This window comes from Hyperoodon ampullatus, assembly GCF_949752795.1.
Source record: "Hyperoodon ampullatus genome assembly, chromosome: 8".
NCBI lineage: Eukaryota > Metazoa > Chordata > Mammalia > Artiodactyla > Ziphiidae > Hyperoodon > Hyperoodon ampullatus.
The window spans coordinates 104,071,313-104,098,973 of NC_136921.1; the positions used below are offsets into that span (position 1 = coordinate 104,071,313).

General features: G+C 38.5%; 1 protein-coding gene across 2 annotated transcripts in view; it reads right to left on the reverse strand.

Annotated features, from left to right (window-relative positions):
• CNTNAP5 (contactin associated protein family member 5) overlaps positions 1-27,661 on the reverse strand; it is a gene marked incomplete at both ends in the record, with an annotated part of 875,910 nt that overhangs the window by 21,505 nt on the left and 826,744 nt on the right. For both annotated transcript variants that reach the window (XM_079710301.1, XM_079710300.1), the window contains one exon: positions 20,365-20,452. In XM_079710301.1, the coding sequence (XP_079566427.1) occupies positions 20,365-20,452 (88 nt within the window). The remainder of the gene's footprint in view (positions 1-20,364; positions 20,453-27,661) is intronic.

The following is a 27,661-nucleotide window of genomic DNA, read 5'->3' on the forward strand; positions in this document are numbered from 1 at the left end:
ACCAGGTCAACCAATTAATGAATGGAGGAGTGAATGTTATTATTTGAATTCCCCCCAAAGGAGGTTCTAAGGCAGGCATCAGGGTGCAAGTACTTTATCTACAAGGTGAAGAAAACACTTCACCTTGTAAATAATGGGTGGTGGCAAAGATAAGGATGGGAGGGAAACTAGTAAAAAGTTTTTTTTTTTTTTAATCAAACCAACCAGCACTGAGGGCAACTAAAACTTAATCCTACTGGGAAAATTCTAGGAGTCACTAGGGAGTACATACTCAAAGAGAACTTGACCCAATAAATGATAAGAAACTGGGGTATTTATACACTAGCTCACAGGCATTAAGTCCTTTATATTTCAGGCTTGTCACAAAAACAGGCAAAGCATGCTTCAGTGGCTAGAGAAAGGCCTCAGTAAAATAATTCAGGTGCTGGAAGTTGTAAATGAGCTTGCACTGAAGTGGTAAAGGCAAGGGAATAGGCAAGTAACCATGCACAAGTTACTGAACCTTAATTAAAGAAGAATGTGCACCTTTGTTAAATGAAAAAAAAGGTAAAAGTATTAAGGGCATATTTAATAAACTCAAAGACCTTCTTATATTTTAAGTCATTATTCTAGAATAAACCTTTGCTTACTGTCTAAAGCAATAAAGAAAACAGTACAAGATAAAAACAAATGTTACTCATCCTTAATTTCCTCATCTCTCAAATTAGGATAAAAAGAATTAATACAAAAAGCAATTATACTGAACTCTATGTACATTATTATTATTATTATTATTTTGTGGTATGCGGGCCTCTCACTGTTGGAGCCTCTCCCGTTGCGGAGCACAGGCTCTGGACGTGCAGGCTCAGCGGCCATGACTCACGAGCCCAGCTGCTCCGCGTCATGTGGGATCTTCTCGGCCTGGGGCATGAACCCGTGTACCCTGCATCGGCAGGCAGACTCTCAACCACTGTGCCACCAGGGAAGCCCCTGTACATTATTTTGAATACTTCCAAAGCCTTGCCCTTGTGGAATTCACAGATATAGAATAAAGGTGAGGAGATAGCTGGGGTCAATAGGTGATAATTGATCAAAACTCAGTCATTCTATTAAAAATAAGAATACATAACTCTCTTTACATATGTATTCCCTTCATCCAAGAAACAGCAGAGATAACAATGGAGATAATACTGTCTTAGTTTACATAACCCAAATACTTTAATAAAAGCAAAAAGAATATACTAAGTAAGAGGAAACACCTTATGCGAAAAGAAAAACACCCAACTGCCATGTTTATCTGAGAAAGTATTGGTATCAACAGTAACAGATAAGAGAATCTGCATTTTAATTTAATTGATAAACACTCACTGTATCATGTAAAAGCACTTGAGAATATGACTCCAAAATTATCGCACACTGTGATAAAAAATATGATACTGCAGCTTAGCAAAAACTCTCTAGATAAAGAAGACAAAGAAAATGGTATATTTAAGAATTCTTCTTTTTGTTTTTCATCTGCCAAGTTGTCTTTCTGAATTTCAAGGGAATTCTTTTTACCATTTTCAGATTCCCCTTCTGTAATTGTGCTTCCATATAACATCTAAATATTAGGTAATAACTGCGCCCTAATCAGTGTGCATCCAAATATATAATACATACATGCCCTTACACACACAATCATTTAGTTATCAGAACAATCGTGATAAATAGCAATGATTATTCCTGTTTTACAGACAAGAAAACTGAGGCTCAGATAAAAATGAGGAACTTGCCAGGGTCTTAACCCACCAGTGGTTGAGCCAAGCTTCAGACTCAGTCTCCACCCCAAAGCCAGACCTCTTGTTCTACATTGCACTCTGTGCAAGTTTCGCTGCACTCAGCCATTCAGATAAGTCTCTAGCTGATGATTAATAAATAAAAAAAGCTCTCTCCCAAATGAGAGATATAGATTACAGACATTAGGGGAGGTGGGATCAATAACTAAGATATTAAAGTAAGTTAAACCCACCTTTCATTGTCTGTGGAAGCTCTAGATAGAAAGAGTTCTTACATTGTTTTTGACCCCTGAAGATATTTGTCCATAGCCAAAGGACAGCAGTGGAAAATTTGAATTTGGTGCTTTTCAATGTCACTGACATGTTGAAATGCAAACTGCAATTGTTAATAACATAGGTGTTACTCATAGAATTTTAGAGCTTCCAGGAGCAGAGCCCAAGGAAAGATGAAAGTTTCATATCGCATTTATCTATGAGGGAGATGGTTTTTCTGACTGACATCCTAGGGTAATCCTAGATGGCTAGGGGCAGTTTCAGAATTCAATCCCCACTGTATTAGTCATGGTTCGCCAGAAAAAACAGACGAATAAGAGATATGTATTATTACAAGGAATTGCCTCTTGTGATTATGGAAGCTGAAAAATCCCAAGATCTGCAGTCAGCAAATAGAAGGAACAGGAGAGCCTATGGTGTAGCTCCAGTCAAAAAGCCAGCAGGCTCCAGACCCAAGAAAAGTCAAGGTTTCTGTCCAAATTTGAAAACCAGAAAGGATCTAGAACCAGCTCTTCAGTCCCTTTTTGTTTGATTCAGGCTTTTAACTGATTAAATGAGGTCATTTGCTTTCCTTGGTCTACTGGTTCAAATGCTCATCTCCTCAAGAAACACCTCACAGACACACCAGAATAATGTTTGACCCAACGTCTAGACCCTGTATGGACCAGCCAAACTGACACACAAAACTAACCATCATGGCCAATTTGTATACAGAGCAACACATCCTCTAGCCTCCCTGGACTGAAATTTCCTTTTCCCAACCTCACGCAAGGGAAGAATTGTCTTACCAAGTATCAAACTTCACAATGAGTCGATTACAAGGATATGAGATGTATATAAATGGCACACACGGAAATTTTTAGCCATAGAAAAGATACCACCATGATCCTCTGGTAGAGTCAGATGGGATGAAGTCCTGAGCAATCTTCTGACACAGAATTTATGACAGAGCACAGGGGACTGAGAAACCCTGACTTGAAGTCCTGAGTCTTATTTGTGACCTCAGCTCTTTGGAGAGGCTTATTTAAAGCCCCTTTTTAAATCCCTGGGCATGCCCAACATCATGAGTACCAAATGCCTTCTAATCCGCCACCCCTAAAGTGAAATTAAGGGCTTTATATGGCTTGTCACAAAAGTACCAGGGATTAGGGATTTTTGATCCAAAGGGTTTAAGGACTCTCTGGACTTCCTTGGCAGTCCAGTGGTTAAGACTTTGCCTTCCAGTGGAGGGGTATGGGTTCGATCCCTGGTAAGGGAGCTAAGATCCCACATGTCTCACGGTCAAAAAACCAAAACATAAAACAGAAGCAATATTGTAACAAATTCAATAAAAACTTAAAAGAAAAATGGTCCACATTAAAAAAAATCTTAAAAAAAACCCCAAAGTGTAAGGATTGTCGAAACAATTATTACATTGCAGAATCCAGACCATAGTGAAAGTGGGTGGCATGTGACTCCAAATCCCTTAGGTCAAGAAAAAGGAAAAAGTGAGAGTAGCCAGGATGACCACGTACAGAAGTAACAATGTATTTCAAATGAAAATGAGAATTCACTGACAGTCCAGCAGCCAGGCACATATCTGCATTGGGAAAAGTCAATAAAAGGAGCACGGTTATGGGTAACCCAGGATGTAGGCACAGTCCACACACAGGTGCAAAGCATAAAGGAACTGTGCAGCCCAGTGAGGTAGGGAGGGAAAGTTTAATATTAAAAATGTTAAATATCATATATATCCAAATTCTGTTTAAATATAATGATTGAATTCATGTCAGTATTTTAGCTCAGAATATTGTAAAGCTCAGTTTCCTTTTTTTTTTTTTTTTTTAGATATTGAAAAACATTTTTATTTACAGCCTAGCAGCTCATTAATTTAGGTCAGCAAAATTGGCTTTTGGTAGCCGTTGTTTGATTTTGTTTGTTTTGTTTTAATAGTGTGAAAAAATGACTTTGGCATTAGGATTTGCAAAGTCAAAGTTTATAAAATTTCCATATATCACAAAATCCTATAATGTTCAACATTAGAATAAACTTCAGAGAGCATCTTGCAGACCCTGACATTTCAGAGGATGAATTTGCAGCCAAGAGATTTTAAGTAGCTGCTGAATCACTCAGCTCTTGTGATTTCAGACACTCCTCCACCTCCGACCCTACACCTTGCTCCTACTCTGGCTGCTAACAAAATCTCCTTGAAGCACATATTACCAAAAAAACCTTGGAATGTCACCCAGTGATTGTTTTTATTTTAAATATTTTACAGTTGAGTCTTAGCAGGGTAAAGTGTGGCAGTGTGTTTGCCTGCTCTGGGATACACACAGGTAAGGTCTTCAAAAGAATAAACACAACCAGGAGTCCTCTTTAAAGACCTCTTTGCATGAACAGGGATTGTAGTGGGAGTGTGAGGAACACAGCTCACAGCACAGGATTTCCTGAATTCTCCTGCTGGGCTAACCTCTGCTTATGATGGCTTTTCAAAGGCAGTGGTTTCCCTCCTAGATATATACCTAAGAAAATTTAAACCAGCTACTCAAACAAATGCATGTACATACATGTTCACAGTAACACTATTCACGATTGCCAAAAGGTGGAAATAACTCAAATGCCCATCAGCAGATTAATGGATAAACACAATTTAGTATAACCATACAATGGAGTATTATTCAATCATAAAAAGGAGTGAAGTACTGACACATGCTACAATGTTTCTGAGCCTCAAAAACTATGCTTAGTGGAAAAAGCCAGACATAAAAGGTGACAAATGGTGTGATTCCATTTATATGAAATATCCTGAATAGTTAAATCAATAAAGACAGAAAGCAGATTATTGGTTGCCAAGGGAGGGGAGAAAGGAGAGTGGGAAGTGGCTGCTTATTGGTTCAGGGCCCACTTTGTGGGTGATGCTTTCAAACTACGTACAGGTAATTGTTGCACAACACTGTAAATGTACTAAATATCTCTGTGGATTTTAAATGGTTAATTTCATGTTATGTGAATCTTACTTCAATTAAAGAAATACAAATAGAGAGAGGGTAGGATGATAGCCTATTGATGATTCAACTTGGCTAGACCACAGTACTAGTGTCGTTGAATCAAACACTAATCCAGGTGTTGCTGTGAAGGTATGTTGTAGATGTGAATAAAGTCCACAATCTGTTGGCTTATTATCCTAGATAATCCGGATGGGTTTGATGCAATCAGTTGAAGGGATTTAAGGGCAGAGTGGCTCTTAGGCTCCCTGAAGAATTCCTTGTGGTTTACCTATTTTGTATATAGTAATGTGTATGTATTAATCCCAAACTCCTAATTTATCCCTCCGCCTACTTCACAGGGAACTATACTCAGTATCTTATAGTAACCTACAATGGAAAATAATCTGAAAACGAGTATCTATGGTCAGAACATTTTGCTGTACACTTGAAACTAATACAACATTGTAAATTAACAAAACTTCAATTAAAAAAAAAAAAAAGGAATAAAAAAGAGAAAGAATTCCTCCTGTGACCAGCCCATGCCTGAGAGCTCCAGCCTGCACTCCCTGATGATGGCCTGCCATACGACTTCAGATATCATGCCCAGCTTTGGTAATCACCTAAACCAATACTTTGCAATAAATCTCAATATATTATCCCTTCACTGGTTGAAGCCTGACTGATACAAGTGGATTCTAAATTTGGAAGATTTGTCATCCAAAAGCCTTTTGCCTTCTCTTAGTTCTGTAACAATTCCCTCACAAAGATAGAAATCCTAGAGAAAGAGGAAAGAGTTCCAAACGGTGTACTTTAGAACTTCAATTACCCGTACTTATTGGAGAAATGAATAAATAAGTGCTGTGATAGGGTGGCCTTATGACAGGTAGGCAAAGGAAACGCCCACAGCTGAGGCCAAGGATGTTCACTGGAAAAAAAAAAAAAAAGACATGAAAGAACATTTCCCTGGCAGGTAATGAGACCCACCAGCTCTCTTCCCAATGAGACTTTCAGAACCTCCCACTCTCCAAGAGGGAGATTGGAAATGTCTCTCCTAGGAAATATGCCTATTCTAAGAAGAATGACCCAAAGATAAAGTTGGAGGTTTTCTATTAAAGGCTCAGTCATATCCTGTAGTGTAGCCCTTAATCAATGCATTCTAGCCACCCCATTCTTAAATATGAGAAGATAGTTTAGGGTCATCAAAAATCTGAGGAAATCCTCTAGTAGGAAAGAGAAAGACCAAGGGACATAACAGAAAAAGCAACTAAAGAAAAGTAACTATGTAAAAATAAGGAAAACAAAGGTAGACAGACAAACACACAGACTGTAAATATACTCAGAGTGCTAAGAAAAGATAATTCAACTTTGAAACCTCATATTTATCTCCAAGAGCTAAGCTCATTCCCATGTATAAAAACTTCTATTCATACCTTAGAAGAATCACTCTACCAACACATATAACCAAGGCCCTCACTTCCTACAACATGGCAAAGTAAGCTCCTTAGGTCCCAAGATAATGGAAACTTTGCTGGAATGTAAGATACATATGAGACTTCCAGTTCAGAGATCTAGAGCAGCTGATGTGATGTGCATTTGACACACTTTCTAGTGGAAAGACACCCCTGCTCAGCACAGCTAGAAATGATTTGCTCATAAACAAGGACCTGATCCTCCACCCAAGGTCAGTAGGGGAAGAGTATCCTGGTTAAAGATGGTTTAACTATTTTTTTAATTGAATTAGAGTTGATTTACAATATTGTGTTAGTTTCAGGTGTATAGTAAAAGGATTCAGTTATCCATATATATATATATATATATATATATATATATATATATATATATATATATATATATATATATATATATATTCTTTTTCAGATTCCTCTCCCTTATAGGTTATTACAAGGTATTGAATATAGTTCCCTGTGCTATACAGTAGGTCCTTCTTGTTTACCTATTTTATATATAGTAGTGTGTATATGTTAATCCCAAACTCCTAATTTATCTCCCCCACCCCCTGCCATTCCCCTTTGATAACCATAAGTCTGTTTACTATGTCTGTGAGTCTGTTGCTGTTTTGTAAATACTTTCAGTTGTATCATTGTTTTTTAGATTCCACATATAATAATATGATATTTGTCTTTCTCTGTCTGACTTCACTTAGTATGATAATTTCTAGGTCCATCCATATTGCTGCAAATGGCATTATGTCATTCTTTTTTATGGCTGAGTAGTATTCCATTACACACACACACACACACACACACACACACCCCACATCTTTATCTGTTCATCTGTTGATGGACACTTAAGTTGCTTCCATGTCTTGCCTATTGTAAGTGGTTCTGCTATGAACATTGGGATGCATTAGATGGTTTTACTTTTGATTTCTCCTTTCTCTGGCCTCTTAGGGTCCTTAGAATCCAATTTCCATGAGCTAGAGTTCCATCGTTCTATTATTACTGCTTGTGTGCAATTTTATGTCCCTACCCAGTCCACTGGATTTTTCAGGGCAGAAAAAAATCCCATACCCTTCTCCAGTCATCTAAGCACACATGGCTGCTGGGATCTGCATCCCAGCAGGGGCTTGGTAAGTGTCAGCTGATAGGCTGATTGGATCATTCTCATGCCTTCTCCATCCTCACCTGGGTTGCCCTATAGCACACCTGCTGGGATGGTGGCAGCTGGGCTCAGTTGTGACTGTGAAAAACTTGAACCTCAACTGCTCACCTGGCATTTTCCAACCCTCAGCTCAGTTCCATTAAACTATTCAAAACCCCTAAACTAAGTGTGGTTTAAGGGCAGCTAAGGGTTGCCCAGGATGGTTTAATTTCCCTCTGCAATGACTGCAAAACCACCACTCTTATTCTGTTCTTTTGTGCTCACCTTTCCAGTCCACCTTACACTTCGACCCACTCACCCAGTAAATTACCCAAATCTTCCGATTCCTATTTCAAATCCCATTGTTATCCCGCTGGCTCTGACTCTTGTTCTCTTCCACCTGAAGGATGGATTTTAACATAACTTCCATACCAATCTCCCCCCACCCCCAATTTGACCTGTTACCCACAAAAGAGCCAACAGCAGCTCTGACCATGAGAGCTCCCTTCGATGGCTTCTCCCATCTATATAATGAAGTCTGGACTCCTTTGCAGAGCCCTGAAGAAACTTGGTAATATGGTCCCAAGTGAACTTTCCTGTTTTCCCCATTCCTCTCTCTTATCCTGCATGAACAAGACCATCTGAATATGACCTAGTCACTGTTCCCAGCACACGATTTTTCCTTCCTGCTGTCCTTTTGGTTTATACCATCCCGCCTTCCTTTAATGCATGCCATCTATTGAGACCACATCTGGGCTTCAAGACCAGGGTCAGGGTACTCTCCATGACACTCTTCTGGATCGTCTCAGCTAGAAATGGTCTTTCCCTCTTAAGAATTCTAAACACACTCGATCTGCATAACATTTACCAAAATTACTCACTGTAATTATTAAATGTGTCTTGTCTCCATAGATAGGGGTTTTATTACTTTGGAAACAAGGATCCCTAGGCTATATCTCTTTAAAGTGTTCTTAGTTTCACTTAATATTTTGATTTGTACATAATAGGTGCTCAGATGGTACGCATTGAATGAGTTATCTACGAATAATGCTAAGGAGTCATTTTCCTAACTCCAAACATTTAGATAATATCTTTCAAGAGAAGCTTCACCTATGCAAAGCTTATATTCTATAGATGCATTTTGAAAAAGGTGAGAAAATATATGGGAAAGATAAAGCACATATCCAAGTTTTGGGGTGGATTAGAATAGTCAGCAATTCATCTTAAGGGATGATCTCAAACCAGACATTTTCTAGGTGTGTATGCTGATTTACTTATTTGTCCTCCCCACAGGAAAGCCAGTAATGTGCCCCTTTATCAAGCAAAAGGTAGAAATCATTGGTATATTAGCCACTGGTCTCAAGTCCCAACCCTGATCACTGGCAAAAATTCTTGTGGAAGTGAAATGGAAAAACACAGGGATTCAGATCAAATCTTTCCCAGAAGTGGATATCCTGTAATCACCCCTAAGTGGAAAGGAGCTTCATGCTATTTTAACTTGTTTTAATACTCAAGTTACTGTCATTAATGGCATCCTCCAAAAATAATATCCCAGTAAACTAAATGAGTAACCAGTAACCAATGACTCTCTTTGTGCTTTGATTTCCTCTCCTTCTCCAGGAGAAAACATCCAGAATTCTAACCTGTGCTGACTCCACTTGTTCTTTTCAGCTTCTGACCCTTCCCGCCAAGCTTGGGAGAGAGACCTAAAAGGCTGGTGCAGAGTTCATTATTCTTAGCTTGGATCCTCTTCACTTCATTACCTTGTCAACACTGACATTTATAACACTGGCCCAGATTCCCCAGGCAAAGGGTAAACAAATCAATAGCAGTGCCAGTGGCAAGAAAAAGGGATATCAGCCTAAGAAAATCAATAGACTGCATGGCTGCATGATCTTATAAACAACAGCTACTGTTTTCAAATACCACTATGTGCCAGACACTTTACCCATCCTATGTGTTATCTTCATAACAAATCAATTAAAAAAGTATGTCTATTGCCTTACAGATGAGGAAATTTGGGCTCAGAGAGGTTAACTTAGCAGAGACATAGCTTGTATAGGATTTGAGGTGCCAACTGTCTGATTCCAAACCCACTCATTTTCATTTCACTGTCAGGCACCATTGTGAGAAAAAGACACAATCTCTAGGGAACCTGGAGATCCTTATCCAAAATCTAACTGTAGCTGATTGTACAATATTGAGCCCATTAATGTGCAGCATGATGAACTTTCAGTTCCTACTGCACTAATGTTCATATATTACACTTTTTTTTTCCCTTCAAGATACATTATGGGAGCTTGGGATTAGCAGATATAAGGCTTTACATAGAGAATGGATAAACAACAAGGTCCTACTACTGTATAGTACAGAGAACTGTATTCAATATCCTATTACAAACCGTAATGGAAAAGAATATTAAAAAAATAATGTATATCTATGTATAACTGAATCACTTTGCTGTACAGCAGAAATTAACACAACTTTGTAAATCAACTATACTTCAATAAAAAAATTAAAAATTAATTAAAAGGAAAAATTATGGAACTCTTAATATGTGCTTGTAAATATGGTAGCAAGAAGGATACAACCATAAATAAGACTCAGTCCTGTCTTTGGAACTCCATGATTACCTCATGCTGAGAGTAGGATAGGGACGGAGATGATGGGCAGCATCTTTACAAATCAGACTAGACCCCATTCCCTGGCTTACAACCTTCCATGGCTCCCTACTGCCCTCAGGATAAGGCCCAGACGCCTTAGCATGGCTTGTGAGGCTTATGGGGTCCTGGTTCCTGCTCGCCTCTCTGGCCTCATCACTTGCTATCTTGTGCTTTGATTTTTAGCCTTCTGTATCCAGAAATGACACTTTCATTCCCCTTTTTTCTACTCACCTGGGTCCCTTCTCTGTCTGTTCTCAACTTAGATTTCACTTCCTCCAGGGAACTTGGAATGTCACACCCTTCTCTCACTAGCACCCACACAGATCACTCTGGGCTTACTTGCCACTTACTGGTCTATTTCCACACTAGGCTGTAAGCTCCTTGAGGGCAGGGACTGTCCTTCAATTTTTGTATCCACAGCGCCTAACTTGGTGCCTGGCATCTAAAAAGTACTCAATAAATGATTGCTTAATGAAAAAAAAAATCAGACCAGATTCCATGTTTTGAAGCTTAGTTGATCCACCAAGTATCACAAGGTTGCAATCCACTAGAGACAGCTTTAATAATGAGAACATACATTTAAATTTAAATAATGTCAGGTAGGTTTCACCTGGTTTATCAGAAACTGAGAATTGTCCATATGTGCACCTTCAACATTTACCAAGCATCGCAGAGTCAAGGCTACATAATGCCTTATTCATTCATTCCCCCAGAGCAGAAAGGAAGAGTGAAATGCAAAGTTTTTTATGCACAGAGTGGGTAGCCGTCTTCTCTCTTCCATAACAACTCCTCTCTTAGGTCCGAAAGGCATTAGAGTCCAATGCCATTCTCAAAAGAAAAGTAGCTGGGTCAGATGAGGTGACTTCTTATGTTCTTATTACTGTTACTGCAAACATTTATTGAGCTTTCATTAGGCCAGGCATCATGCTAGCTGCATTACCACCTAATCGTCCAAACAGGCATTGTTATAATAAACACTTACATTTCAACTGAGAAAAGTGAAGTTCAGAGTATTAAGTCATTTGTCCAGGTCAGTTAGTCAGTGCTAGAGTTATGACTGGAATCCCGGGCAGATTCGAATGCCTGACTTACAATAAATATGATATTACCCCTCCATGATTAAAGCCTGGCCCTAGAGTTTACTTTTAAGCCCATCGCAGTTAAGGCTAAGGACACAAGGTTTTTATTTAGGAGCCCTCAACAGAAAACAGAGTGTATGTTGTCTGGACTATCTTATATTATTTGTTAAAAACAAAATATGGCAGGACTGATTGGGAGTGTAGGACCCAGACTTGCAATGTGTGACTTTAGATGCCAAGTCCACCACTGGCTAGTTTTGTGACATTGGACAAGTCACTTAAGCTCTGTGACTCAGTTTCCTCATCTATAAAATAAGAGTAATTATAGGTGTTACCTTCTTGGGTTGTTGTGAGGAAAAATTTAGTCAACATAAGAGCTTAGCAACCCAAGTGCCCATCAACAGATGAATCAATAAAGAAGATGTGGTACATATACACAATGGAATATTCCTCAGCCATAAAAAAAGAATGAAATAATGCCATTTGCAGCAAGAGGGATGGCCCTAGAGATTATCATACTAAGTGAAGTAAGTCAGAGACAGATAAATATACATGATATCACTTATATGTGGAATCTTAAAAAATGATACAAGTGAACTTTTTTACAAAACAAAAATAGACTCCCCGACATAGAAAACAAACTTATGCCTACCAAAGGGGAAATGGGGGAGGATGAGGAGAAATTTGGAATTTGTGATTAATGGATACAGACTACTATATATAAAATAAATAAACAACAAGAACCTACTGTGTAGCACAGGGAACTATATTCAATATTTTGTAATAAACTATAATGGAAAAGAATATGAAAAAGAATATATATATATAATATATATGTGTGTGTGTATGTATAATTGAGTAACTTTGCTGTATACCTGAAACTAACACAACACTAAATTAACTATACTTCAATTAAAAATAAGGAAAAAAAAAAACCTAAGAGTTTAGATCTAGCACAGAGCAGTGCATTATGAAATAATAACTAATAAAAAACAATAATAACAATGTTATTATATTATAATATACTATATTAGTTTATTATAATAAAGTAATAACAATGTTAGTATAATATTAATATGCTATACTATTAATAAGAGCATACTATTATTAGTATTATTATTTGATTAATGCAGAAAACCAAGTTATTTACCATAGCCTAAAAGAGATATTCCAAAACCTTGAACAACATTAATATTCTCAACCCAACCTTGATAACTTTCCTTTGAAAGAGGGAGAATTTTAAAGTGAGCAGTATCTTTAGAACAGGGAAAGATTGTTTATGTGTTTGTCTGTTTGTTTGTTTGCCTGGGGGTATCTATATGGCCTAGCACATTGCCTGCTCCATAGTATGCTCAATAATTTTTGTGTCATGAGAGATAATTGAAATTTTTTTTTGGTAACAGTCATGTCATTGGCTTCTGGTAGACCACACAAAATATCCTTTGTTAATACAGTCAGGGAAGGACATACAAAGTCTGTTCAAAGAGTGTTTTTGCTTTTACAATAAACAAACTTGACTTTTACAGAGAAGCACAAGCATGGAGAAGGTCTCGGTTCTGATCATGTAGTAGTTCCTTGAAAATGCAAAATAAAATTGCATTTTTAATCAGAAGATAACACACATTCCTGTTGCATGAGGTAAAACTAAATCATCTATTGCATTTTCCATGAGGAAAAATGCAGTTCATTATTCTTTAAAAGAAACAGTAACGAATGCCCTGTAGTCCAGTTGTGATTCAGTGTTTGTTATCTTCAAGGGAGAAAGGATAAGATGGGTATTTAGGAAGTTGGAATGGTTACTGAAATCTGATATTTCAGGATCCTTTAAAACACGTCATTCACAGGGAGGTCAGATTAAAGTAATGAGTCTGAAATATTTTATTCCTCATGGAAACGGTATCATTAAGAAATTTCTAGACATAATACGAGACAATTACACACAATATTAGAATTTGAGTCAGGAAGGAGCTGTGGTTTGGAGATCTTTTTATTTACTAGAGAACTAGAGATGACCATAAACAAAGTGAAACATTATTTAAGAAACCTATGAATTCAAAATAAAATAATTTTTCAGTAGTTTCTTCGGGAGCTATAAACTTGTTCCAAAGAAGATAACATGCATTTCATAAAAGAGGAATTTCAAAGATTATCTTTTCTGTTGCAACACACTTAGACTATTGATGTACACAAGCAAAATGCAGTCCCCAGATTATGCACAATTCCAAGCCTACCTCGTAGAACAGCATCCCATTCTTTCCTGGTTAAAGGGGGTAGCAGAATATGAATGAGAAAAAACAGTGCTGTTATTGGATTATTGTTGATTTGTCCTCCTCAGAGTCCATCTCACTCTGGTAAGAAAACTTCGGCTTCCATTTAAGAGATAACATTTCTCTATTCTCAACACACACCTGCACCCTGCAGGTCAATATGACACCTGTCCAGAGCCATAGCTGGGTGCATAATCCAAGCATGGCCACTCAGTGTATTCTAATCCCTTGGTCATTGTCATCATCTGGACTTGTCACTTGACACAAATTTGTCCTTTGAGACTCAATCCAGGACTTTTTTCTGGAAATTTTAGAAATAAGAGTCTTTCTTTCCACCAGGGCTGTTGAAATGGTAGTGATCAAGCATGGGGCTGCTGATGCCACCTTTGTTACCAATGAAATTCTGCCTGAGAATAAAGCCCCATAGAGAGGTAAAGAGAGTCAAAGGTGGAGTGAGAAACAGACAGACAGACAGACAAAGGCCGAATCACAGTCACATTTGAACTTCTGAACCCAGCTGTGCCTGAAGCAAAGCCTGCACTTTGAAACTTCCATTTTCACCAACTACTATATTATCTATTGTCAATTTAAACTGGTTAAAGCTTGATATGCCCTTAAAACAGCCCTGATTGACAGTGACTCATACTCCCATCTTCAAGGTTCACCACAGTCCAAAATTGCTCTTTTAGAATGCATTTGAGTCCCTCTTTGGAAATTACCTTTATAGCCACTTTTCCAGACTCATTAAAACAAAAACAGTAACAAAGCAAAACAGAGTTCTCCTCCATGTCCCCACAATCTTCAAACATCAAAAACTTCTTATGTGTGGAGCGTGTGCTAAATACCAAGTACTTTACATATGGAAGGCTTACTCAGCTCTCTGAATTAAATGTTATCATCCTCGTTTTATTGATGAGGTACTATAGACAGATTAGACAATTCACCATGGTCACACAATAGTAATCACAGAGGAGAAAGCCAAACATGACTTAGTTTGTCTCTAAAAAGCAGAGCTATTTCACTCTGTAATTTTGCTTTTCAGTTTAATATCAATTGGACCAGTCTTGAATCAGAAGGGGGGCCCAACTGTGTATAAAATTAAAAAAAAAAAATAGAGTACGGTCTTCCCAAACGAGTACTTTGCAGTACTCACCTTTCACTTACATGCATAAATTCTGTTGTGCTGTCTAAAAATATCAGCCATAACTCTTCACCTACAAAATGTTTGAGAAATGATTTAACATGAAAACAATCAGGGTGTTCGGTCAACAAGACTCTGATGCTGCAGAAGGCACAGTAGGTTTGATATTCAAAACTGAGGGATTTGGGAGAATCAAAAAACCCTGTTCTACAGACACAATCAGAACTCACTTCATCTGAAGAAGCCAAAAGCATAGGCAAGCGCTCACAAGTAGCCCTACAATTTCTAGATCAGCTGGGTTCTTTTGTAGGTTGAGAATGAATTTCTTCAATTTCTAATGGCTAGTTAGGGCCGAGTGAATTTTGAAACTACCTGGGCAAATAGCCATCAGAGCAAAATAATAATGTCTCTGCCAGGTGTGAGTTTCAGCCTATCAAATTGGCAAGTAGGCAGGAAATTAATAAATGCTGGCTGTATAAACAGATAATCCTGTAAGTATGCCCTGAATGTCTATTTGGAATCTGTTAACTACAGTTCAAAAGCAGTACTACAATTCCTTTCCACCTAAACTTGAACATGTTTCCATATTTTAAAAAGTAACTGCTTCCTAAGTCTGCAGTACGATAAGAGTCTCCTCTCAGGAAGAAAAAAATAATAACAATTATAATAATTCCTTAATTCTTAGTTTTCTAAGATGTGTATATATATATATATATATATATATATATATATATATATATATATATGTGCATATATATATACAAAATGTATATATATATATATATACAAAATGTGTATATATATATATATATATATATATATATATATATATATATATATGCCTTCAAATTTAATGATATGTTCTGGCAGAGTAAATTAAGAGAAACCAGGATCAGAAAAAAATAATTTAAAAAATATGTATATAAATAAAAACACAGCTTCTTTTAGAAGTTTCAAGCTCTCTAAATTTCTAAATCTGTTGGAATGTCCAAGTTCTTTTACCAGGGTTGAGTGAGACAGAAACTTAGAAACACACTGGTAAGTCACACTATTTGAATCGAAGGAATGTGCTTCTATGTTTTCTAAAGAATTCAGTAATTTTCCAGAAACAGATGATCTTGTCCAAAAGGGTGACTTCCCTAAATATATATACTGTTTTTCTTTTTAATGTTACCTTCTCTTTAATACATTCATGTAATAGACCAGAACCAAGAAATCTTTCTTAAAAGTCAAAGAACGTTAATAAAGCAAGGAATAAACCTAACAACAGCCCATGACTTACCATTGGTAAATACCTATAATGCAATTTTAATGTCAATGATTTTATCTTCTATTTTCATGGACTAGTCTCTACATCATAGGAATTCCCAAGAAAGAGACTTTTATTCATCATGGTATGTGTGTAGGCACATACCATATAGAACCATCATTGGTACTAAATAACTACTTTCTAGAATGGTGAATTGATTGGCTCTTCCTCTTACAGAAAGAAAATGAATAAATGGGTTCTGCTTTACAGTGGGATGTTGTTAATGGTATTGAAGAAAATTGTGACAACAGATTTACTACACTTATTTGCCCTTGGTCTATCCTATGAAAAATGCTTGCAAATCCTTGTTTTAGAGTTGAAAATGTCCAACCGAGTACTAGAGTTTTCTAAAGTTGTGGAGTAGGGTTGCATTTGTCGTAAATACCATGTACCCATTCCTGCACCATCCCTTCTTATAACAAATAAGAGTTCTTTCCAATGCATGAGGCTTCTTTCCAAAGGGTCTGCAGGATAGATGTCCCTCCTTAATAATGGACCTGATGTTTATATCATCTTCCCTCACCTCCAGATATAGACCTTTCATAGACCAGAAGCACTGAGGTTAATTGTGGATCCAAGTGCTCTTGTCTGTTTATAGCAATTTGGATGGGAAGGAAGGTGGGGAGGCAGGAGTCTCCCACACTTAGCCCAGTGAAGACATTTTATTGGATACTCTTCCTCAACCATAATCAAATTCTTTCCTATCTTTTCCAAAACAAAATGAAAAGCTGGTCCTCAGTAATTTAGTACCATGCTTTAAATTTTCATCCTTTCAATCTTATGTTTTATGGGTTTAGTTCAAAAGACAGAAATGCCACAGGAATATCATGCACAGTGGCAAGATTAATAGAGAGAAATTTTTAAATAAGAGGATGTTTCTAGAGCTGCCATTACACAAACTAGGAGTCATGAAAACAGCCAGAGCTTGGTGGTCTTACAGCCCTAATGATCTCCCTTCCCAAAATTGTCCTGACTTGGTTGGAGTGAAGATTCAATGGCTCAAGATGTATTTAGGTGTCAGGGGACATATAATAGACCAGATACTATAAAAAGTAATTCTGCTTCATTAAAATCAATCAACACATTTTTAATGTCTTGCTAAGCTTCAGGAAACAAAGAGGAATCCTAAGTTTGGGGGATACTTTTTGGGGAAGAAAGATGAAACCAAGACAGTGAATCATCAACCAACATTAAAGTTGTATCAAGGAAAAGTACCTAAATCGTCTTGAAGAAGAATAGGAATCCTAGCCTTGAGCTATTGCTAGGTGAAGATGTTCAACCTATGACTGACTCTTACATTCAAATCAGTGAAAAGGGGACAAGATAAATAAAATCACCTAACAGAAAAGGGCATAAGTATAAAACCTCTCCACCTGGGATGTGGCTCTGGATTGAAAAAAAAAACTGTAACAAAAATAATAATAAAATGACATATTATGATATGATATGATATTATGATATCAAGAGGTTTGGTCTCATTCAGGCCTTGAGCTTAAATTTATATTCACTCTCTGTCTAGAATAAAACCCAAAATGAGAAACTGAAATAATTTGAAATTGGTAGCACATCCTGGCACCAGGCGGAAGCAAACACAAATCTTGCCTGGAGGAAAGCTTTCCAATTTCTGATCATCAATGTTCCTACAAATTAATTTCAACCAAAAATGAGCTCACACACGTACTTATACACACACATAGCATAGGAGAACAAGCTATCATAGGAAAGAGTTAGAAAATAGAAAATAATAGATTTAGATCCATATGGACTTCCAATATTGGGAATATCAGAGGCAAGATGTTTAATAACTAATAATGGAATACTTAAAGACATAAAAAGATTTTAAAAATAAGTGGGAACAACAGATTATCTTAATTAAAAGTCACGTTTGACAAAGGATAAAGTATTACTTTAAAAAAAACATAATCAATGAAAAATGATTCACTGAATAGGTTTAATGGGATATTAGGCATAAATGAAAAGAGAATTCATGAATTTGAAGATAAAACCCAATGAATATCCCAGAATGCGAGACAGTGATATAAAGAATAAAACTTATTTATAAGACGATGGTAAGACACATGAGGATAGAGTTTAAAATTCTAAGGTTTATCTAGTGAAGGCCGAAAGTAATTAAGTAGAGAGAATAAGAAAGAAGCATTACTGAGATGCTGAGAATTTTTGAGAGCTAATGGATAGATACATATGAATAATACCTATGAACTAGATACATAGGAACTAATGAATAAATGCAGGAAACATAAACATATCAAATAAGACAATTAAAAATAAATCCACAATCAGACGCATGGTAATAAGACTGCCAAACACCAAATTAAAAGAAATGACCATAAAAGTAGGTTTTGGGTGTTGGGAGTGGTGGTGGTCAGAGCACTTTCAAAGGCAGGACAGGCTGACAGCCAGCTTTTCAATAGCCAGATCAGAAGAGTCCAGTGTTGTGCTGGCGAGGGTTTAACCTGGATGTCTAGCAGCAGGGAGAGCCCTGACTTGCAGAATTTCTGAGCTCCATGGAGTAAACACTCCCAAGATGGCTGATTTCAAACTACCCTTGTGACATCACAGAATTGGGCAGAGATGTATGTAACAGGTCCTTATGAGCCATTGTGAGCTGGCTCCTTCACACCCATGGATAAATCCGTCAATGTCAATTTGTACGTCTAGTAAAATTATCTTCCAGGAATAAAGATGAAAGGTGAAACTCCTGTTTTCAGATAAAGGACCCCTTATACAGAAAAAAAATTCAAAAGAATTTACTTCGGAAACAAGGAAATCGAATTTGGTAGAAAGTAGAAGGTTCCAACAAATTAGTGACTGAATTAATAAAACACAAAAGCAGTGTCTACATGAAATAATAATAATTATTAGTAGGAGGGGGGAATGGAATAAGAAATAAGTGTAAAATTCAATCTAGAAGTCAGTCACTGTTGATTGGCTCATTCAACTGCCATTTTAGCAAGTAAAACTGACATTTCCCAGACCTGACAGCAGATAGATTTCTGGATGCACATTACGTTCTGGAAATTAAGTACTGTTTATGAATCTGGAAGGCTATAGTGTGACAGGAGTCATTTTTCTGCCTTTTCAGCTTTTTCTACTGGCCAGCAAATTCATGGTAACCTGAAGTATTCTCTGCCACCCTTTTTAAGAGACCTTCTCTGCCTCTTGGGAGTTGACACATGCCACTGTGGCCACAGTGGCATCTGGAATCTAGTCTCACATAAGGGATGGCCTGGGAGTTAATAGCTCCCACTCATGAGCTCAGAGCTGCCTGGAGAGTTACTCCAAAAGACTCTAACAAGAATGCACACTGTAAGTGTGGCCACAATTTTAAAAGTAACTTATTTCCTGAGTTAAATCCATTCCTGCTTAAAATGCCTCGGGTTACTAATGTTTTCTGCACTGTATTGTGACTGAGAGAATAAGAAATAACATGCTAGAATCACAGGAAAGTTGACAAGTAGAAAATAAGGAGGCAGAAACAAATCCAATCATACAAGTAACCCCCAAATGCACAGGGGCTTACATTTGCCAATTTATAAAATAGAAGATGGCCAAACTGGATAAAAATGCAGTATTTAGCTATAGCTCTTCACAAGCTCATATATAAGGCTAAAAAAAGAAAAGATTGAAAGGGAAATATGGAAAATGATATACCAGGCAAATACTAACTAAAGCAAAACTGAATTAGCTATATTAATAACAAACTAAATTAAGCACAGAGACATTAAAGTTAAAAAATATTACTTCAGTGTGAAAAAAAGTTCAATTCACTGAGAAGATACAAAAAATTTCAATCTTGCCTACACCTAATAAAAGTCATCATTAGACATAAAATGCAAATTCACAGAACTTCCTGTAGGAAAAAAGAACATCCATTATTATCATAGGAGATTCCAATCCTCTCTGATTTTTTGATAAATTAGAAAACAGATTAAGTACTTACAGAATTAAATAATTGGGTTGTTCAAATCCTTAAATTATCTAAGTGAAATTTACATAAATTAAATTAAAAGAACTCAGTAAACGTTTTAAGGTAATTAATTTGAAATTAGGTAAAAATAATTATTTTGGTGAATCACTTTGTTCATTTACCTTACTCGGGATTCTACAAAGTAGATATACATGCCACTTTGTGGTCCTGCCACACGTACCTCTCAGCCTCCCATAGCAGGACTCTTGGTTCTACATCTTGGATATTATCTGCATCTTGGTGCTTCCCCTGATGAAAATTATTTATTACTTTATTTATTTTAACAGAGCTTGCCGGAAAGGCATGGACTAGAAAAAACAAACCTGTGACTTTGCCCAAAGTGAGGGACCTGATAGCCCTGAACTCAACCTCTGAGGAGAAGTTATAACTGAGTCGGAGGTGCTGATCCATCTGCAGGAAAAGAGAAAACAAAGAGGCATCAGCAGAGGTCCGCATGTCCAGCACATGAAACATTCCCATATGAAACAGCTTTGAAAACACACGCAGGGAAGAGCCCTCTCTGGGACTTTCTCTCTGGAGAGATGAGAAATGTCTCGCTAATTCTCCCACAATGCACATAAAATACCCGTTTCTTTACTCTTGGTGAAATAAAGGCTTTCACAAAAGTCTTCTTCTCTGGGAAATTCTGTACAGCTTTTCACAGGTATTTATCTCCCCACTGAGAGTTTCTCACCAAATTCTTTGCTGCAAACAAGCACACAAATGAAGCCTTTCAAGAATGCTCCTGTGCAGGATTAACATTAAAAGGAAAGCAGGTATTCATTCCCAATCTCTCCCCCCTTCTTCCCTTTTGGTCCTTAAAGCCATTACCGCCTCCTTTGCTCCAATCATTCAGACCTGGCTTCATTCATGGGTGCCCTGGGGGATTTTCCTGAGTGAATATTTCAGTTTGACAAAAGGTTTGACCCTGGGGAGGGAAGACTAGCTGAACAGTTGCCACCAACATGAACAGATGTTAATCCCATCTTGCACACGAGTGAAAGCCACGAGGGGGATTCTTTGGGACTTTATCTCTAGGGTCATTCTTTAAGGAACCATCCTTTCTACACACATTGTTAATTCCAGTTCCATCTCTTTGTTCTCCTCCCCATTTCAAGGCATCGTTTCCCATCCATTCCCAGGTTTTTTTTGTCTAGTCAAACCCTACCAGTTTCTTCCCGGCTCTACTCTGAATATTCATATGGTGTTATCCCTGGGAAGGATCCTTGTAACATATCACAGTTCACCCGTAGGAAGAGGAGACTAAGACCCCGTCAGCCACGTGCCCGTCCCCGGGCTACCCTTGGGGAGGAGCTGATCAGGACACATAACCAGTGCTCCCAGCTCCCACCACCAGGGCCCTCCTTCTGCACCCACTGCTGCTCAGTGACCCTCTTCCAGGACTCTGGGTCCTGTGGTGGTTTCTGCTGTGAAGGAAGTCAGTGGCTATGACTTGTGACATGTGACTCTATGGTTTATTTCTTTTTCATTCATGAAATTATGCTTTAATAATACTTGTTATTTATTGAAGACTTGGTATGGATGAGACACCATATTAAAGTATCCTTCAAAACGCATTCTTCCCTATCATACTGTGAAATAGACATTATTACCCCTGTATTTCAGATGATGGAACTGATGTCACAGAGATCACAAACTTGGGCAAGGGCACACAGCATCACATAGTAGTGTCCCCTCGGCATGTGGCTGGCCAACCACACAATATGGCGTTTGCTTTACTTGTCCATATCTCTCTAGATGCCTGAGCGGCTTGTAGACAATCACTGTGTGTTCTTATTTCTGAATTTCTACAAAATTCATTCAACAAATGTTTGAGCATCTCCTATGTGCCGGATACTGTTCTAAGTATTCCCAGTGTCCACCTCCTCCCAGAAGCTTTCCTTGATGCTTTGGTTAGATTAATTGATCCTGTTCTCTGTTTCATGGTGCCTTTTTATTTTTTTCTACCTCTAACCTTGCATTGAAGATGCTGTATTTTAATGATCTGCTCTCTCTCTCTCTGTCTCTCTCTCCCCCTCATTTTTCCCCACTAAATTATTGGCTTTTCGAGGACATCTTATGGATATACGTTTTCTGTAGGTCCTAGTACAGAAACTGGGAAAGTAACTCCAAAGATAGGTTTGTTGAGTGAATAAACAAACATCCTGTACTGATTCCCTTTCTATCTTTTGGGCTATGAAGACAGCATCCATCACAACACCAGGATGCCTCTGGCTGCCCTGGTGGCCTCCACACCTTTATACAACATAGGGTTTTTCATACCCATGGTCCTCACCTGCAATCTATTTAATGCCCAGATTCCATCCTCGCCTTGAAGGAGTTTTCTCTCTGCCTTATCACAGAGCTCTCACCTACACTCTGGAACTGTCTCTTCCAGCAAGGGGCAGGGTGCCTTTTCTCATGTTTTGTTGCCCAGGTTGGAGAGGAGGCTAAAGTGAGTGGGAATTTCCTGCTGAGTGGATAGTAGAAGGATTCTTAGAACTGAAGGTTGAGCTCAGATTCCTCTAGCTTCTGCCTGTCATCTCCTCCCCAGGCTCCAAAGGATCAATTTCCTATGCAAGTGATTCCCTCAACACTACCACACTTGGAAGAGCTAATTGTTCTAGTATATGAGTCATTCTTGTCCTACTGTTCTGCTTTGTGGGAACTTACCTGGTCCTTTCTACTTTAACCAGATGACAAATAAGAGGGAGAAGGAGGTGAATGACACTTAATCAAAGGGTTATTTTTTTAATAAGTATTTATAAAGGTTTGGAGATGAAGGTAGGATGATTCAAAGAAGGCTTGAGATAGTTGGGGAATTGATTCCAGCCCTGACATGGAGTGAGGGCACCTGAGTGCACCTGAGGGCACCCTTAGTACTGACTCAGGTGCTGGGTTACCCATTTGAAAAGCTTAGCAAATGCACAGGGTAAAAGCAAAAAAAGTGGGGGGTTGTACCACAAATATTAATTTCTAGGATCTCAATCTTTATGATAGGGGTTAGACAATCACTGAAGTCTTCAATGAGAAATACATTATTATGTTATATTCCCTTATGTTTATTTTATGCTTTAGGATTGCTTTTCTTTTTAACTGCTCTTGGTGAGGTGGTGAGAGAATGAAGTACCACAGTCCTTTAAACTTTAGGGTGCCTAAAATTTTTAATCTGGCCTCGAGAAGCTTTGTTAATCTCAGAATCAAGGATGCACCGTGGTCTTGTCAAGTCATTAAGTGAGATGAGAAAAGGAGGGAAATTGAACAAATCTTTTTCTTTTTTTTCTTTTTTTTTTTTGTGATCCCTAGACACCAAGCTTTGTGCTTGGTCCTTTAGTTATGATCTTTCACAGAACCTTTACCAGAACCGACTGAGCTCAGCTACATTTGCACCCCAGCCCATCCCCACAACACTCAAACTTTTTTTATGGATAAATAGACTGAACCTCAGAAATGTGCATAACCCATCTAAGATCCCAGAGCATAAGTGATGGAGCTGGGATTTACACCCAAGCCTGTCCCACACTAGGGATCCATCTCTTGATCTCAGGGTCTTCACCTCTCAAAGGAAGACATTAACTCCATGGATTGAAAATGCTGGGCCTTCTCCTTCTTTACAGCTTGTAATTGTGCTGGCATTTTGATAACCTGGGTTAATCTGTTTAATGACATTAATATATTTTAAGTAGGGACCCTGTAGATTACCTCCACCACCAGGGCATGGGTCGGGGCACCTGAGCCTTAGAAACGACTGGCCAAATAACAATTCTCAAATCATCACCAGGATTTCCCACTCTTGTCTGCAGCCCTGGTCCCTAAGGACTCCTTCCTAGAGTCACACAGAGCAGAGAGGAGAAGGACTAGCAACTCAAGATGATACCTTGTAGGAGGGTCTGTTCTTAGCTACTGGAGGCCTCTGGCTGGCTAAGTATAGTGCTAACCATCTGCCTTCTCTTTATAACTGGTTCTGAGTAATGCCTGAGACTGAGATGGAGTAGTAGCTTACCTCTTTCTGTTTTTACTAAATAGCTTGTTCCTTTTCTTTTCTATTTTTTGTTGTTGTTGTTGTTTTGGGTTTTGTTGTTGTTGCTTTTTAAAGTTGGCTGCGCAAGATACACAGGATCTTAGTTCCCCAACCAGGGACTGAACCTGCGGCCTCGGCAGCAAAAGCACAGGGTCCTAACCACTGGACTGCCAGGGAAGGCGTGTTCTAAGTCGGGAGGAAGGAGAAGAGATAGAGCAAGGGGGGCTGGGAGTGTAACAGAGACAAGTATGTCATGTGACTCTGTCAATAAATTGATTTAAAGTTAAAAAACAAAGAAACTCTCCATCTCCATTGTTTTCTGCTACTTCTGTGCTTTGGAAATGGTATGTGTTCCACTGATATGTGCTTATCATTGACTATTGATTGATTGGTGGGAACCCTTGAGATGGAGAAGAGAAGGGAGTACTCCATTATTCTCTCACTGCCCTATTTGTGCCTTGTGTTTGCAGAAAGAAGACAGGAAATAGAAAGAAAAAGAGAAGGGGTCATATATGCAAATGCCCACCAGCATGCAGCCTAGATGTCCCATCAAGGCCTCAGTCAAGACATGTTCAAAAAAGATGTCATCATTTCCACCTCCTTTGTCCTCTAATCTGGCCTCAACCCAAAGATTTTTAACTCTTATTTCAAGAGTCAATACTAGAGGTGAGTCCATTAAATTATAATCACTCAGGAATTGTGATTGTGTCCTATATTTGCCAATGACTCCTGAACTTCCCCCGAATCAGAAAAACGAATATTCAGTCTTGACTTATCCCATAATCCTTATCCAGACAGTCACCTAAGGCTACTGACGTTCCTTTCAGACCTTTCTCAAGTCTTCCTCTCATTGGCTACCCCACTGCACTAGTTGAGGACCTTATCTTCTCTTCCTGCTTGGTCTCCATCCTATACCTCATGGCTCCCAAATGTGTATTTCCATGGAGCAATCACAGTGAGCCTCGGGAAACAAAAGCCTACCCATGCCACTTTCCCTGCCTAAGATCCAGTGGTTTGCCTTCCCCTCTCCACAGGGCTAATTTAATCTTCTCCACATAAGCCTTGTGGAATTAATTCACCTAGGTCAAAAATATTTATTAAGGATCTGCTATATGTGAGACACTGCTTGATAAATTGGGGGTTCCATGGTAATGAAAATAAACAAGAATCCCTGTCCTCATGAAGCTTACATTCTAGAGGAGAGAGATAGGACAAGAAATTAGATAAATAGATAAGTTGTATCGGATGCTAGATAGTGATTAAGTGGTTTAGGATTGAAGTCAAGGAGCTGGATTGCTGTATTAAATAAGGCACTCAAAGATGACATCCTTGAGTCAAATTTTGAGTGAAGTCCTGAAGGAAGTACAAGTACAGGTAAGCAATGTAGATACATGAACAATCGTGTTCTAGGCAAAGCAAACTCAAGCATATTCAAGAGCTCTGGAAATAGCAAGCAGGCCAGAGTGGCCTGAGTGGAGTTACAGAGGGGACAGGAATAGATGAGATCAGAGAAGTCACAGCAGGAAGCGAGCAAGGTGTGTGCAGTCATGGAGGTGCTCTTAAGCCACTGCAAGATCTTTGGCTTTACTCTGCATAAGAAAGGAAACCATGGAAGGGTTCTGGACAGAAGAGTGTCACGATTTGACTAAGTTTTAATAGGATCACTCGGGTTGCTGTGTTCAGAAGAGGCTGTAGGGGAACAAAAAGAGGCACAGGGGTATGTCAGTTAAAGGCAACCCATGTGATCCAGCAATCCCATTCCCAGGCAAATATCCAGAGAAAACTCTAATTAGAAAATATACATGAACCCCAATGTTCATAACAGTACTATCTGCAATAGCCAGGACAGGGAAGCAATTGAAGTGTCCATCGACAGATGAACAGATAAAGAATATGTGATATATACATACAATGTAATATTACCCAGCCATAAAAAAGAATGAAATAATGTCATTTGCAGTAACATGGATGGACCTAGAGATTATCAAACTAAGTGAAGTAAACCAGACAGAGAAAGAAAGATGTCATATGATATCACTCATATGTGGAATCTAAAAAATGATACAGATGAACTTATTTATGAAACAGAAACAGACTCACAGACATAGAAAACAAACTTATGGTTACCAAAGGGGAAAGGGAGTGGGGGAGGGATAAATTGGGAGGTTGAGATTAACATAAAGACACTACTATATATATAATAGATAAACAACAAGGTTCTGCTGTATAGCACAGGGAACTATATTCAATATCCTGTAATAAACCATAATGGAAAAGAATATATACAAAAGAAAAGGTCACTGTGTCAAATGCCAGTGAAAGACAAATGAGGAAAAGACCATTGGATTCGGCAAGATCCGGCCACTGCTCTCTTGAGAAGTGTGATTTTGTGGCCGCTCAGTGACAAACCTTCATTGTGTAGGTTTAAGAAAAAGGAAGAGGAAATTTGGAGAACAAGCCTATAATCAACATTTCCAAGGAATTGGGCAATAAACTGAAAGAGAAAATGGGGCAGTACATGGGGTCAGATAAGAGAGTGAGTTTTCCTTCCCTCCCGACACCGTACTTTTTTGTTCATATTTTTGGTTTTCTTTAATGCCTGTAATACTTGCATGCTTTATGCTTTGGGAAGCCATTAAGTAGAGCTGGGAAAATGCTGTAAAGAAAGGTGGGGAGGGTAATGCTGCAGTGATGCTGTCCACTAGGTATGAGATCTGGCCCACAAGTGATTGGTCAGGTATTCACTAGAGCCATTAGCTGTTCGTTTTCAGCAACAAGAGGGAAAGAGGTGCACAGACACAGATGGAAGTAGGTGGAGAAATGTGCTGAGAGTGTGAGGATGTTCTCTTCTGAATGCTACATTCTTTCACAGAAAGAAGGAAATGAAGTCATCTACCAAGAGTGAAGATTGAATTGCAATTGTCGGCGGTCTAAGGAGAGAAGGGAAGTTTAAAATTGCCATCTAGGAGATCAGGAGGATGGATGAATTAACAAAGACTAAGGGGTGATTTCTGGGCAGATTTAAGAGCTCACCTGAGGTCATGATTCTAAAGGGGGATGGTCTGGACTCTGCCCATTTTCTATTGCGATCCACTATTGCCTGATGCTCCCCTGGGAATTCTGTGGCGTACCTGACACACTCTGCTCTTTCAGACAGTTTTGCAGGGGCTCACTGGGACCCTCTGCCTCTTTCTTCCCCACTCAGCCAATTCGAAATCAACGTCAAGACTCAATTTACTCCTAACTTCCTCCAGAATGTAAGTACTGCTGATCTTTGGACAACATGTGTTTGAACTGCGCAGGTCCATTTATACGAGGAATTTTTTCAATGGTAAATATTATACAACAGTACTACGGGATCCTCCATTGGTTGAATCCACAGATGGGGAACTGTGGATACAGAGGAACTGAAGACAGTGAGCGCCACCTAATACTTATACACAAGTTTCTGAGTGGGTGGGGGGTCGGTGTCCCTAACCTCCCCTCCTTGTTGTTCAAGGTTACCCGTACCTGATGCCCAGATGAGGTGGGTGCCCTCATCCATGATCCTGTATCACCTGTGCACACTCCTTCTACAGCCTTTACCCATCCCTTGTGAT